The 15,744-nt window shown below is 46.7% G+C and overlaps 1 protein-coding gene and 1 long non-coding RNA gene across 5 annotated transcripts in view; one reads left to right on the top strand and one right to left on the bottom strand.

Annotated features, from left to right (window-relative positions):
- MORN1 (MORN repeat containing 1) overlaps positions 1–15,744 on the bottom strand; it is a 145,015-nt gene that overhangs the window by 42,129 nt on the left and 87,142 nt on the right. The window contains exon 14 of one of the 4 annotated variants that reach the window (XM_087879293.1): positions 4,205–4,368. The exons of the other annotated variants lie outside the window; for them this stretch is intronic. Within the exon in view, the coding sequence (XP_087735419.1) occupies positions 4,325–4,368 (44 nt within the window). The 3' untranslated portion in view covers positions 4,205–4,324. Of the gene's footprint in view, positions 1–4,204; positions 4,369–15,744 lie in introns of those variants that run through there. 4 annotated transcript variants of the gene reach the window in all.
- Positions 10,392–14,077, top strand: LOC148111851 (uncharacterized). The gene is made up of 2 exons (XR_015729911.1): positions 10,392–11,962; positions 13,872–14,077. It is a non-coding gene; the product is annotated as an uncharacterized LOC148111851 (long non-coding RNA).

Below are 15,744 nucleotides of genomic sequence, written 5' to 3'. Positions count from 1 at the left end.
AGAATAGAATAGAATAGAATAGAATAGAATAGAATAGAATAGAATAGAATAGAATAGGAATAACAGAGTTGGGAGGGACCTTGGAGGTCTTCTAGTCCAACCCCCTGCTCAGGCAGGATGCCCTAGACCATTTCAGACAAATGGTTGTCCAATCTCTTCTTAAAAACTTCCAGTGTTGTAGCATTCACAACTTCTGGTGGCAAGTTGTTCCACAGGTTAATTGTTCTCACTGTCAGGAAATTCCTCCTTATTTCCAGGTTGAATCTCTCCTTGTTCAGTTTCCATCCATTATTCCTTGTCTGGCCTTCAGGTGCTTTGGAGAGTAGATTGACCCCCTCTCAGTGATGGGATTCAGCCGGTTCGGGCTCGTTTGGGCGAACCGGTAGTTAAATTGCTGGCTGGCTCCGCCCCTCCCAGGAGTCCCCACGCATCTCCACCAATCCAGTCTCCACCCTGGATTGCAGAAGAACAGAGCTGGGGTCTCCACGATGGGCGTCTGCCTCCGGCCACCATCCCACAAAGGGTCGGAGAAAAGGCAAACCCAGGAAGAAAAGCCCACCCCACCCCGCCGGAAAACCACAAGTGTCTCATCCCTCCGTGTGTATGCGGTGCGTTCTGGCAGTTTTTGTGGCAGGGCTCTCAGCAGGAATGCAAACAGAGCTCTTGGCAATGTCTGCCTTATGTCTCCAGCTTGGTATAATTTTCTAAACAGGGCGGCTGCCAAGAGACCGAAGTGTGAAGCGATGGGGAGAGAGAGAGAGAGAGAGAGAGAGAGAGAGAGGAGAGAGGAAAGATACTCGGAGCAGATTATCTCATCCAAACCCTTCTTGTGTGATTCTTCCACCCCGCCGCCCCCCAAAAAAAGAATCTGCAGGTTAACCATCCTTCTCCTTCTAAGGTCGGACAAGCGAGGACGTACCTCGGATCATCCAGAGATTCCGGTTTAAAACAAAAATCAAATCAAATAAGAGGGGTTGCAGTGACGTCTTGGTATTTGCAAAAGATTTCAAACGAGAGAGCTCCTGGTTGAATTATGCGAAGGCTGACATTTTCCTGTTTTCTTGGCATTTGATGGTGTGTGCCACCTCATCTCGGTGATGGGGGTTTATTTGACGCGCGGGGTGAAATAAACCCAGAAAGGAGCAGATTGCCAACACAAACACCGGTTGAAGATGAGTCAATGTCTCCACACCCTGAGCAATGGGTCCTGTTGTCTTCTGCTCCTGACACACGCTCCCTTCATTGCGTAAGAAGAGTGGGGTGGGGGTGGTCTAACCTTAGGACTCCTTCAGGGCTAAGGGGTACCATGGAGAAGGTTTGCTTCTGCCCTCGTTCTTAATAGCATCTCGTCCCGCATAAATCTCGAAGCTGAAATGTCTTGGTCTAGAACTAAGTCAAGATCTCTACCCATCTCCATCTATAGGATTAGTTTCCCAAATTGACCCGTAAGTTATCGCCACTTAGTTCGGATGGAGGGCAAATCGCAATAGCTATAGCATTTAGACTTATATACCGCTTCACGGTGCTTTTACAGCCCTCTCTAAGCGGTTTACAGAGTCAGCCTTTTGCCCCCCACAATCTGGCTCCTCGTTTTACCCACCTCGGAAGGAGGGAAGACTGAGTCAACCTTGAACCGATCAGAATTGAACTGCTGGCAGTGGGCAGAGTATGCCTGTAATACTGCATTCTAACACTGCGCACCATGGAAGGGAGGAAGGGAGGAAGGGAGGAGAAAAGAAAGAGCAATAGCAACAGACTTCCTTAGACTTATATACCGCTTTACAGTGCTTTACAGCCCTCTCTAAGCGGTTTACAGAGTCAGCCTTATTGCCCCCAACAATCTGGGTCCTCATTTTACCAGCCTCGGAAGGACGGAAGGTTGAGTCAACCTTGAGCCGGGTGAGATTCGAACTCTTTGGCAGTCAGCAGAGTCAGCCTGCAATACTGCATTCTAACCACTGGGAGGGAGGGAGGAAAGAAGGAAGATAGCAATAGCACTTAGACTTATATATCACTTTACAGTACTTTACAACTCTCTCTAAGCGATTTACAGAGTCAGCCTCTTACCCCCCAACAATCTGGGTCCTCAGTTTACCCACCTCGGAAGGACGGAAGGTTGAGTCAACCTTGAGCCTGGTGAGATTTGAACTGCCAAATTGCAGGCAGCAGAAGGAGCCTGCAGTACTGTACTCTAACCACAGCGCCACCCCGGCTCAAACAGAGTCTACAGGTAGTCCTCGATTTACAACAGTTCGTTTAGGGACCATCTGAAGTTACAACGGCACTGAAAAAGTGACTTGTGACCGCCTTTCACACTTATGACCGTTGCAGCATCCCTGTGGTCAGGTGGATCAAAATTCAGACACTTGGCAACTGGCTCATATTTATGACGACGGCTGCAATGTCCCAGGGTCAGTCAATCCCCTTTTGAGATCAAAATCAATGGGGAAGCCAGATTCATATAACAACGGTATTATACTAACTTAATAATTGCAGTGTTCTTTAAGTGATTTGTTAATCACTTAACAAATGCAGCAAGAAAAATCATAATCTTTTATTACGTCTATTATGTTTATTGTGTCTAGTCTAGTGAAATGAAGGACCGGGGTGACATGATAGCATCTTCCAATATCTCAGGGGCTGCCCCAAAGAAGAGGGAGCCAAGCTATTCTCCAAAGCACCTGAGGGCAGGACAAGAAGCAACGGGTGGCAACTCATCAAGGAGAGAAGCAACTTAGAACTAAGGAGAAATTTCCTGTCAAACGAGAACAATTAATCCGTGGAATAACTTGCCACCAGAACTTGTGAATGCTCCAACACTGGAAATTTTCAAGATGTTGGATAACCATTTGTCTGAAGTGGTGTAGGGTTTCCTGCCTAAGCCGAGGGTTGGACTAGAAGACCTCCAAGGTCCCTTCCAACTCTGTTATTCTGTATTTCATTTAGCAACATAAATTGCGGGCTTAGTTGTGGTCGTACCTCAAGGACAACCTGTAGAAGCAGAGTTGCGTGGCTCCTCTTTGGAAATTAAACCTGGCCTTCATATTTTGGGGGCCTCTCCGTTTTCTTCCAGAGGTTGCCGGAAAACCTATCTGCCATTGGGTCAAATAAAAGGGATATACTGGGAATCATAATTCAGTTTAAAAGCTCCCGGGTTCGTCTTTCCTGTACGTGAAGAATTGGTGAGCGGGAGGGGGGGGAAGCAGTGTGCTTCCCTCTGGAGTAGTGAAAGAGCATTTTCTCAAGATTTGGGAGACCCCCACTCTTCGCCAAATAACTGGTTTGCCATCTGGACCACACCCAAAGCTCCTGAGAGAAGCCGGGCAGATATATTCATATTTCCCCCCATTTTGGAGTGGGTGGTCTTTTTCGGAACCCAGACAGTTGCTGGAGAGAATCAAGCAAGATAGGGTGGCTGGGTAACTGCAAAGACTCCAAGAACACAATGACACTGCTTTCTATTGTCTACACAACCCTGCCTGCCCCACGCTGAGATTTTTCCACCCATTCAACGGTTGCAAGTTCCTTCCACTGATTGATTGTTTTCGGTGTCAGGACATTTCTCCTTAATTTATAGGTTGGATGTCTCCTTGTTATGCTTCCATCCATTGCTTCTTGTCCTGCCTTCAGGTGGGCACAGGTTAACCTCCAAGTGGCCTCAACGCAGGGGTGAAATCCAGCAGGTTCTGGAGAACTGGTAGCGGAAATTTTGAGTGGTTTGGAGAACCGGTAGCAGAAATTTGAGTAGTTCGGAGAACCAGCAAATGCCACCTCTGGCTGGCCCCAGAGTGGGATGGGAATGGAGATGTTGCAGTATCCTTCACCTGGAATGGGGTGGGAATGGAGATTTTGCAGTATTCTTCCCCTGCCCTGCCCATCAAGCCACGCCCACCAAGCCACGCCCACAGAACCGGTAGTAAAAAAAAAAATGGATTTCACCACTGCCTCAACGGCTCTCTAAAAGGATGCAGCTCTGTCTGCAAGGAATATAAATTCCATTCCATTCCCCACCGTCCAGTCAGAGCCGAAGAAGCTTCTTGGATGAGAAGTGAAAACGTCTTCAAAGAAAAAAAAATGAGAAAGTCCAGTTGCCTCCTGAAAAAGCACCTTTGGGTCAGACTTTCCCTGTTTTTTTTTTTTTTAATTTTTTCCCTCTTCACCAAAGCTTGAAACAACCAACAGACAAGCCACATGTTCCTTATTATGTGAATTCTTTATATGGTTTCGGCTTCTTATCCTCAGCGGTTCCCACTTCTGTACGCTTCCTCCTTTCCATTCCTGGTGTGCTGTTATTTTACGTGGCAGTTGAACAAGTGATTAGGTCTTATCGGAACGGAGCTGAGTTTTGTCCCCACCAGGAGACCGAATCTTAAATGAAGAAGAAGAAGAAAATCTCTGTAAGGCTTCCCTATTTATGCTCCTTCTGAAAACAGCCTCCAGGATGGCGCGCAGCCAGCGAGGGCTTTACGTGGGAGAACTGGCGTATCACCGCGCGGGGATTTCAGCGGGATAATAGATGCCACGGGGCCTCTGTAGATACCGTCAGAAACCGGAAAGAAAGAAAAAAGCGAGGGCAATTGTCCCGCAGCACCTTTGAGACAAATAAATTGAGAAGGTATATTAGAATTTAGAATAGAACAGAGGTGGAAGGGACCTTGGAGGTCTTCTAGTCCAGCCCCCTGCTGGAGCAGGAGAAGAACTTATATCAGGGGTCAGCAACTCGCGGCTCTGGAGCCGCATGTGGCTCTTTCATCCCTCTGCTGCGGCTCCCTGTTGCTGGTAGGCTCCACAATTGATAGGGCTTTCGGTTAGGACAGGTGGAGGAAAAAGGATCCCCCGCGCTAGGAGGAGACTCTATGGTGGGGGAACCGACTTCCAGTCGGCTCCAGAATTGAATGGGGGGGCTTCCGGTTAGGACTTTGTGGCTCTTTGAGTGTTTAAGGTTGCTGACCCCTGACCTATATCATCTCAGGCAAGTGACTGTCTAGTTTCTTCTTAAAAATCTCCAGTGATGGGAGCACCCACCATTTCTGGAGGCATGTTATACGGGAAAAATGAAATATAATACCATGCAATTTACTATAATGTAATATAACGCTCATCCTGTATCCTGGTATGGAGGAATGCAGAAATAAAGTTGACAAAGGAAGGCAAGAACCATTAGCAGAATCGTTACGGGATAATAAAAAGACATTTTAAATGAGAATATGGGAGTGGAGGCAAAGAAACGCAAAATACACCTCCCCACCCTTTCCGTTCGGTATAAGAGGGGGCAGAGAGAAACTTGACCAAGGTTTTAAAATTCTACTATTATACTCTACAAAAAAAAAAAAAACCAAAAAACCATGAGCATTTCTGTGGCATCTGTTTCATAATTTGAAGGTGACACAACACAGCGTTGATCCAGTGTAATGCAAAATTTTGGAATATGGCAGCTCGGAACCAGAGATGGTATTCAGCCGGTTCGGACTAGTTCAACCGAACCGATAGTGGAAATCGCGGGTGAGCCCATTCACCTGCCTCGACTCTATGCCATCCTATTTAGTAATGTTTTTTAGGCCGGGCACATGCACGGAAGGCGCGTGCCCGAGCAAAGTGCATGTTGGAAGGCGGCCTGTGTGTGAACTGGGTGCACACAAAGCGAGTGTGTGAGAAGGGGGGGGGGCGCGCGAACCGGTAGTAACATAATGTGAAACCCACCGCTGCCCGGAACATGGGTGGACTTCAACTCCCAGAATTCCCCAGCCTGGTTGGAGCATCCTGGGAGTTGAACTCCCCCCGGTCTTAAAGTTCCCAAGGTTCAGAAACAATGGCCCAGAAACAAAGAGCCTTGAAAAATGGCCTCCTGGAAGTTTTTAAGAAGGAGCTTCAAGCTACGATTCTTTCCATTGGTCTTTTACGCTTTTGATCTCGCCTTGTAAATTGATCTTTGGGGGTTCTGATCTGTCCTAAGTTTATTTTTTGTTATAGGGGCGACGGGTTTAACGTTTTTTTTTTTTCCCTTTTTTAGCGTGGATGGAGGTGATTTTCTGGCATACCCGTTTCGTAAACCTTCCTCTTCCTCCTCCTTTCTGTCCCCCCCCACACCCCCCACACCCCAAACTGCACTTGCTGGAAACTATTCGTGCTCCCATCCTCCAAATGGTTTGAGTCAAAGGCACACATGGGAAGCATTAGGGATGCCTATGGCAGCCATAACACAGTTAAAATAAAAGACAAAAAAAATTCTCTTCTGAAGACGACGCCCCTCCCAACGCAGACCTCAGGTTTCCTCATCGTGCCCGCTGCGGGCCCCCAAAACGCCCCCTCCCACACACAAGTAATGCAATCAGGAAGTGACTTCTCTCCTCACCCCACGCCATATCCAAAAACCCAACATTTATGCCAAGTTTCCTTTTTTTTTTTCTTTTTTTGGGCTGGGTTTGTTTCCCGCTGTGCTGCACATTTTCTGCTTTGCGACGTCTAAATCCTCGCTTAGCCACCGGAGCGATACCAATAACGACGCTTTTTCTTCCTCCCGAGAAAACCGAACCAGAAATGCACGCCGCCACCCCCTCCGCGCATACAAAACATTAGGATAAGCGTGGAGAAAAAACAAAACAAAAACGTGGCCCTTCTTTTGTGGTCTGCTGGCCACCCAGAGAGCGATCACGGGCACGCCCGATGCTGCGCGGCTCACCTGGAAGGGAAGGAGTGCCGTGGGAGGCAAAGCAACGAACCTGAGCACGATGAAGATTAATGGATTACGGCTTCAAACAAACCCAGAATGAGAGGCAGTTGCTCATTTCTGCGACATAATAGATCCCCAGAGATTTACCTAGGGGGGAAGATGGAAGAAAAGCTAATCCCACTTTCTCTTTGGAGGGCTGCCTTCATCGAGCAATTTAGCTCCATGAAAAGGAGAGGCAGGCCAGGCGAAGGTGGTGGTGGGTTTCTTTTTTCAAGCCCCGACGACACACAGACACTTTTAGCTTAATTTTTTAAAAGGGGGGAGGAGGAGGAGAAGTGGAAGAGGGGGAGGAGGGAGGAGGAAGAGAGGACTGTGAGGTCCTTGGTGCTCTCTGAGCTTGGTGGTTTTCTTGCAGACAATTCGTGACCCAACTAGGTAACGTCATCAGTGCCAGAAGACAGAATAGTTGGAGAAGGAGGAGGAAGAGGAAGAAGAAAGGGAAGGAGGAGGAGGAGGAGGAGGAGGAGGAGGAGGAGGAGGAGGAGGAGGAGAAGAAGAAGAAGAAGAAGAGAAGAAGAAGAAGAGGAGAGATGGATGATGGAGGAGGAGGAGGAGAAGAAGAGAGAAGGATGATGGAGGAGGAGAAGAGAAGAAGAAGAAGAAGAAGAAGAAGAAGAAGAAGAAGAAGAAGAAGAAGAAGAAGAAGAAGAGGAGTTCATCATAATCAACCACATCCTAATTTTTGAACTAAGGAAGCAATACCAACGTCGTCACAGCAGGTGGCAGCACCAAGCCAACTTGGTTTGATCTCAGAAGATGGATGGAAGGAAGGAAGGAAGGAAGGAAGGAAGGAAGGAAGGAAGGAAGGAAGGAAGGCAGGCCTTATTTCCAAGTTTGCATCCTTAAGGACGCAACTACAACTGTGTATCACTCAAAAGGCAGATATTTCCCAAGAATGCAGTAGAGATCATTGTTTGTTTGTGTGTGTAGCTGTGTGGGTGCATGTCAGATCGAGGCCTACACATTGTCCACACATTGACAGGTTGCCAAGGCTGAGAAACTCTCAAGCTAACGGATCTCTCCGGTGAGATTCACTTTTTCTTCCACCCTGCGGGTTCCGTTTGCAAGTATGGTGGGAGTGGGGAAGGCGGAGAGCAGATTTAATACGAGTGCCTCCCTCCTATTTCTCCCAGCTGTTCATCCACTCACTGTCATTCAGCAAGTAGATATTTCGCAGTGCTGGGCTGCAGACAATGGAACTTTTCATCGGGGAGTGGGAAAAAGATGAGACCCCCAGCTCCAATATCTCAGTGGAGGTTGAATACCGGAAGGGCACCCCCCTTTATCTCACAAGGCTCAGATTTAAGGGGTCACAAATGGCTCTCTCAACATTCCCCCCCTCCTCAGGTAACAGAGTCCCAACATAAGGAAAGACAAATGATGGGAGAGAGAAAATTGGCCCCCAAGCAACCAGAGAATTTCGGGGAAGGGGGGAGGATGAATGGATTGAAAAAAATGCCTAGACTCTAGGAAGAGTTCCCAAATTTGGCTTCACATTTGTTTGCTTTTTCTAACCTTGAAGATTGCCGTATTAACACAGCAGTCACAGTGCATTTTCTCGCTTTGAATCGCTAATCATCCCAAATCAACAAAAGCAGGATTTTTGACAGAAAGAGTGGTGATTTTTTTTTTTTACAGATCCAAGTTGAAATTCTACGCCAAGAAATCCCTTCCTTTCCCCCACTCCCCCGGGTTCGAAATGCGTGCATGTATCCAAGGAACTTAGATGGTTCCAGCTCTGGTTTAACCAGAGATTGATGACCTCGTTGGCTTGCAAATCCGGTTAATTTTTTTTCGCTACGAGGAAATGAACCGGCGTATCAAAATTCTTTTTTTATTGGCCCTCCGGTCTTCGTGCATTCTAATAAGAAAAAATTATTGCGTTTGGTAGAATTCATCCAGATATTGTTTGTCTTAGGACTTCAGCTATTTCCTTCCAAATATTGCTAATTCTAGTTGCAAGGCCATATGTTTCTCATTTGCAGAGGGGGAATGGCGATGCCAACATTCGGAGGCGAAAAAATAAAATAAAAATGTATTTACATTTTCTCGTTCGGATAGTCCTACTACACACCTTCAAACAAACCAAGGGGCAGAAGCTGGGATGGTGAGCTGATTCCGTTCGGAAAAGGGGGGGCCAAGAAACTTAACGACGCATTAAATAGGTATGTTTTTACTGAAAACCACACAGTCTGTAATATCATTCACTATCTCATTCCACAGAGGCAGGTGGAATAAAGAAACTTTTGCTGGATAATCTCCTTTTCCCATATTTTAATTCAATTTTGTTCTAGCGTACCCTCAAAGCAGGGGTGAAATGCTCCCGGTTCAGATTGGATCGCCCCATCCGGTAGCGATGGTGGCGGGTGGTTCGGAGAACCGGTAGCAAAAATCTCTGCCCCCCCCCATGCCCAGCTGAGCAGCGCGATCATGAGTGGCTGTTTTTTTTTACTTTTAAAAGCATTTTTTCCTGCAACCTCTTCAGCTGAAAAAATGCTTTTAAAAGTAATAATAATAAAAAAAGCCTCTCATGATCCCGCGGCTCAGCTGGGATCGTCAGAGGCTTTTAAAAGCATTTTTTTTTCTGCAACCTCTTTGGCCGAAAAGACAGAAAAAAAAAAATAAGACAGGATCTTATTTTCGGGGAAACAGGGTACCGCCAAAAATAATATTCTTGGCGGTACTCTGTTTCCCCGAAAATAAGATCCTGTCTTGGGATACCGCCAAGAATATTATTTAGGTGCATCCGCGAAGTCACCCGAAGTTCAATTTCGACTTAAAGGAAATGTAACTATAAATTTATGGATGCTTCATAGGAGCAGAGAGTGCCTACATGTGTCATGTTAATGGTTTTAATCCCCATGGTTGATGGAAAAAACTGGGACGAACTTAAATGACGTGATCGGGACGTGATCGGAAAAATATTAAACCCCCAGATAGAAAAACTCCAATATCTCCGTTCACTCGAGCTAACAAGCCGAAACAAGGAAACAAACCATGGTAGGGATTAGCACGGTGATGGGAACCAACCTGCAAATTTCTTAATTTTCTTCTGATCCTTTTTTTGTGTGTGTATGTTATTTCAGTGCGTATTTTGGCAGCGTGGTTAAACACACTTCCTATTCTGGCTTGAGCAGTTGGTGAGATGATGATGATGATGACGACGGCGATGATCTCAGGCTGATGTTCTTGTCGTTGTGAAGCTATTTCCACTCTTAGTCATATTCTTGAGGGCTTAAACAAGGGATGTCTGAATCAGGAGTGGTATTCACTTACCTTCGCTACCGGTTCGGAAATGTAGAGTGTGTGTGTCACCTCTGCGCATGAGCAGAGTCAAAAACGGGACGTGATGAGTCTCCCGCAGCCATTGCTACCGGTTTGCCTGAACCGGATAGAACCAGTTGGATAACACCAGTGGTCTGAACCCAGTTCTGGCTTGTTCCAAAACTCCTTAGGATTTTCGGTAAACTCTGGGACCTGTGGATGAGGCTGACCGGTCCAAAGCAGGCTTTAGAGTGTTGTCCCCCAAGGTGGGATCCGTAACTCGAATGCTCTGATCGGACCAGGATTTCGGCCGTCTTCTAGCAAAGGAAGTTGCGTTTCTTGCGTCTTCCTGCTGCTTTCTCGGAGCAGATGTTCTGCCAGCTTCCCTCGCAACGCCACTTCCCAGCCTCGCACTTCCCTTTAGCTGGGCTCTACAAGACGCTCGGTGATTTGAGCCAGAAAGCTGGGAGCTCCTGCCGGCGGAACAGATGCTCAGGCATTGATCCTTGGCTCTTCTCCATGAATAGATCCAGCAAAAGACTGTCTTCTGCTCAAGTCCATTTTTCCGCTGGCCCAGGCGTTTCCAGCTCGGCCTGGTAATGACTCTCTGGGGCTTTAACCCAGGCCGAACGCTCGCCATCCCCTCCTGATTCTTTTAAGGGGGGATGCCAGGAACTCGATCTGGAACCAGGCACCCTTCTCTCTTGCCACGTCTTCCTTTGTCTCTTGCCCAGGATGAAAGTCAACATGTGGCCAACTGCCCAACCTCCCTCTAGCTCTCTTGAAAGCATCTTTTTTTCTCCTGCCCATTTCCACCCTTGGCAACCCTCTGGCCTCCTTCCTTTTTTTAGAAACATCAAAAAGACTCCGGCATCTCTCTCTCTCTGGGGGGTTTGAGTCTGGAGATGCCGACTCTTGAATGGGAAAGGAAACTGAATGGCCCTCGGTAATTTGCCAAGGTTTCTTCCCCCCCATCCCCCGCCATGGATGCTTCCAGCTTCTCAATGTTCTCTCTCGGCTGTATGGATTTATTTATTTTTGTTTGTTTGATCCGAAGGACTGCCCTTCTTCCTCTTCCTCCCGCTGCCTCTGCGAAGCATCCTCGCCCTCCATCCATAACATTAATGACTCAGATGCCGGAATCCGGAAAACAGGCGTTGCGCCAGCTGTGTGAATTGTCTTGATTATTGCTGCTCCTTATAATTGTCCCGTGCGGCTGTGGAAGGAACGGTGTTGGTGGGGGGGGAGACAGTTTGCTGTTCTAGGCCCCCACCCCTCTCTTTTTACGATGAAAGGATAGGTTTGATTTCTGGGAGAGCCTCAGTGGTTGGTGATCCCTCTTGCTCCAAAATGGAAAAGCTTGAAGTTGGTGGGAGTTGAAGCTCTTGGGAGTCACTTAATTCAACGTTCCCCAAAGTTCTCTAAATTTGGGAAGAATCAACTAACGATGATTAGAGGCCCGGAGACAAAAAAACATAGGAAGAACGGTTGCAGGATTTGGGTATGGCCGGTCTAGAGAAAAGAAGGACTAGGGAAGACACGATAGCGGTCTTCTAATATTTGAGGGGCTGACACAAAGAAGAGGGGGGGGGTCAATTTATTCTCCAAAGCACCAAACGGCAAGACAAGAAGCAACGGATGGAAACTAACCACGGAGAGAAGCAGCCTGGAGTTAAGGAGAAACTTCCTAACAGTGAGGACAATTAACCAGTGGAACAGCTGGCCTCCAGAAGTTGTGGGTGCTTCATCACTGGAGGTTTTGAAGAAGCCACCTGCGAGAAATGGTATAGAGTCTCCTGTTTGAGCAGAGGGTTGGACTAGAAGACCTCCAAGCTCCCTTCCAGCTCTATTCTGACGCAAGATGAGGACGGGCTGGCTTCTGTTCACTCTAGTGCTTCCTTTGAAACCTCTCAAAGCAGCTTATCTTGGAATCTTCCTCTGATTTTATCTCGACTGCATTCCTGGCAGGTAAGTGGGGGAGAAGGGACAGGTCCAAATGGCTGGTGAGATTTAAAGCGAACGGGAGTGTCTTCGTAGGGTTTGACCAAATTTGGTATCACAACCACAGACTGCCCATAATCACCACTTACTGGGACTAGAAATTCAAGCTTATTACTGTAAGAATTTCAAGCTTATGACTATAACTAAAGAAAAGTTATGACGCCCTAGTGACTGGATTCTAGGGACTGCTGGGTTTGAAGAGCAAGCCCTATTTATAAGATCAATATTCACAACCACTGGAGTTTCTTTCTCTTGTGTAAAGGGCTTGTGCAGATTCCTGGGTTCCCCCTCTCCCCGATAAGGGGGTTCTCCCTTTCCACCTGTCCTTCGTTTTTCTTTTTTGCCCACAATTAGAACTGCTGCCGTGTTGTTTTTAATCTGCTGACCAAGAACTAGCTCACGTTAATGCAACTGACAGATAACTGCTTTTGATGCTTTTGCCAAAACGTCTCTCCCATATGACTTTCGTGTTTGCTTGTTTTTTTTTTAAAAGCGGCCTTTTAATTCCGGATTAATTAATTAATTAATTAATTAAAACGGCACTTTGGAAAACAAAAGGAGACCTTCAGAGATCACACTTGCACGATTTTACCTGGTCGCTGAGTGACCTTCTACCTAATCTAAGTGACATAAATAAACGAGAGACATTTGTGCATTGTGCAGTCAAACTGGCCTTTGACTTCAGCTCAGAGCCCCCTTTCTAATTCCAATTGCTTTTTATTGAATAGATTTTATTTATTTATTTATTGCTCTATCTTCTTTATCGTCTTTACTGGCTTTTTAACCCCTATATTCAGGGGTTTTGCTACCAGTTCGCAAATGTGAGTGTGCGTGCCTCTGTGCACGCGGAGGGCCTTCCGTGCATGTGCAGAGTATCAAAAACGGGACGTGATTACGTCTAGGCGGGTGGGCGGAGCTTCCCGCAGCCGCCACTACCGGTTAGCCCAATCCGGATAGAATCGACTGAATACCACCACTGCCTATATTACATGGGCTATCCTATTATTATTATTATTATTATTATTATTATTATTATTATTATTATTATTTCTTTTTTTTGGAAAAAGTTTTTTCTTTTTATTTTCTCATAAACGTATCTTAAATGTACAATTTCTTATCTAACACACATATTTTCTTGTAACTTTCATACTAATACAATCTTCATCCTAAACAATTTAATTATGTTCGGGGTTGCTCTTCTACCATTTCATCTCCCTTGTTTTACAACAATCCTTCTTCTCCCTCTCCTCTCTTTCCTTTCCCTCCCTTCTTCCGTCTACTCTTCTACTTTTCTTCTTTCCTCCTCTCCTGTTCCTTCTCTACTTCCCCTTCCTTTCCCCCATACCTCCCTTCTTCCTCCCTTCTAACCTTCTCTCCTACTCTTGCTTCCCGTCTTTCTTCCACTCCTTTTCCCTTTCTTCTTTCCTTCTCTCTCCTTCCTCTCTTCTCTCCTCTATCCCTCTCCATTCTCTCTATTGTTGTATTCATTTTCAATTTAGTATCCTTGACCATCACTTAGAAGTACAGTTCTTGGGATGGTATGGGATGGAAGAGAAGAGAAGAGAAGAATAGAAAGTAGAGTAGAGTAGAGTAGAGTGTAGACTAGACTAGAATTTAGGCTACATTCGGCAATACACCTCGAAAGTCAACCTGGTCAGTTGTGTTTCAATTAATGAACACAACTTTACAACGCCATTTGATCTGTATCTACCCAGGACTAATTGCTGCTGAGAGGATTAGCCAAAGAGAAGAGGATGGGGTGGGGAAGAGGCATTTAGATATGTTCAGGAGAGGATGAAATGCGCTTGAGTGTTTTAGGACTAGCATAAAGTTGGCTGCTTAAGCTATTGACTTTCTTGTCTCTGCTCATTTACAGGAATGGATTATCAATTTGTTCGCAGAAATGTTGTCCCGTCACATTAGACAACTCTTTAAGGAGAAGGACGGAGAGGAGACCACCTGAAGCCTTCCTTATTTAGTTAACAATTCTAAATGCCCCTTTTTTGGTCCTGTTTTTTCCTTCCAGTGGTGTTCAACGGGGTTACTAACAAGAACACAATAAATTTCTGAGCTTAGAAACTGCGACGTCTTTGTGACCTGACGTTCATTGGTTAACTCTGTCTTACACATTGGCAAAAGGAATCAGAGCACAAAGTACGAGCCGAGTTGACATGACCTTGTAGACGGTACCCTCACTCGGTCAAGGACCTTGGAGTGCTCATATCAAATGATCTAAGTGCCAAAGCCCACCGTAACAACATCGCCAAAACGGCATTAAGGGTTGTAAACCGAATCTTGCGAATCTTCTCTCTCTCTCTCTCTCTCTCTCTCTCTCTCTCTCTCTCTCTGGGCACAATGTGAATGTATCTGCTGAACAAAACTCCACATTGGTGACAGGAAGGGCATCTGGCCAGTAAATACTCCACTAGCTCCATTCAGTTGCCCAAGACTCCACCCGCAAGGGATTATGGGGTCGTTAAAAGATGATGATGATGATGATGATCTCAGGAGCTTCAGAGCAGAGCCGAGATGCCGGAGCACAGGACAAGCGTGAATTACGGGTTACCCGTGTGCGATTTGACCAAAACGCAAAGAGAGGAAAGAAGACCAGTATTAAATTCCAGCATCCTTTTCCCCCCGCAAGTTGGGATGCCGGCTGTTTTATCTTCACGGTCCCATGCCTTTCAGATCGTGTGTGTGTGTGTGTGTGTGTGTGTGTGTGTGTGTCTTTGTCTTCCGTTGGGCTCCATTTCCCGAGGCCCGGAGTGAGAACACTGCTCCCTCCGCCCTTCCGCCTTCCCAAGGGCTGGAGATTTCGTACGGCAGGCAGCGGCTCCCTTTTGTCAGGGGAACCGTCTCATCAGTAATTAAGCTGTTGCGCAGGCTGCGCTTAATTGGTGCTGTCTGCTGACACAGGACTTCTGCTGGCAGATGTTGCCTGGGTTTCTTTCTCCCCTCCAGCCCCCTTTTAAATCTCGGGAAGCCTTGCGGGGAGGGGGCCAAACTCTCTTGTAAATGGGAAATGGAAAGAAATGAGGCGGCGAAGGGTTTTTCGTTTTTGCAGTCAGGTGCATGATGGATTAAGCCAGTAATGGCGAGCCTTTTTGGCACCGAGTGGCAAAACGGGAGCGCGCGCCCTCGTGCAGAGGCCTGCGTGCCGGAAAACCAGCCGCAAACTGGAAGATCGTCTTCCCGGAGCGTGCATGAGCACCGGGGGGGGGGGGGCTGCTCTTCCGGTTTCAGGCGCTCTCACGCACGTGAAGACCAGCTGGCTGGCTGGCGCACTGGCACCCGGAAGAGCAATGGGCAACGGCTCACATGCCCGGAGAGATGGCTCTGCGTGCCACTTCTGTCACGCGTGCCATAGGTTCGCCATCGGCCGAAGAGGTTGTAAAAAAAGATGCTTTTAAAAGGCTCTAACGATCCCGGCTGAGTTGCCTGATCGTCAGAGGCTTTTGTTTTCTTTTAAAAGCTTTTTTTTTTCTTTTAAAAGAAAATAAAAGCCTCTGACGATCAGGCAACTCAGCTGGGATCGCCGGAGCCTTTTAAAGGCATTTTTTTTTCTACAACCTCTTCGGCTGAAAATGCTTTTAAAAGGCTCTGACGATCCCAGCTGTGCCGCGCGATTGTCAGAGGCTTTTTTTTTACTTTTAAAAGCATTTTTTTGGCCGAAGAGATTTTAGAAAAAATGCTTTTAAAAGTAAAAAAAAAAACCCTCTGATGATCACGTGGCTCAGCTGGGCATGCAG

The sequence above is a fragment of the Pantherophis guttatus genome, chromosome 15, assembly GCF_059756535.1.
Source record: "Pantherophis guttatus breed Tessera chromosome 15, ASM5975653v1, whole genome shotgun sequence".
Classification (NCBI taxonomy): Eukaryota; Metazoa; Chordata; class Lepidosauria; order Squamata; family Colubridae; genus Pantherophis; species Pantherophis guttatus.
This window is presented reverse-complemented; position numbering and strand designations above follow the sequence as displayed.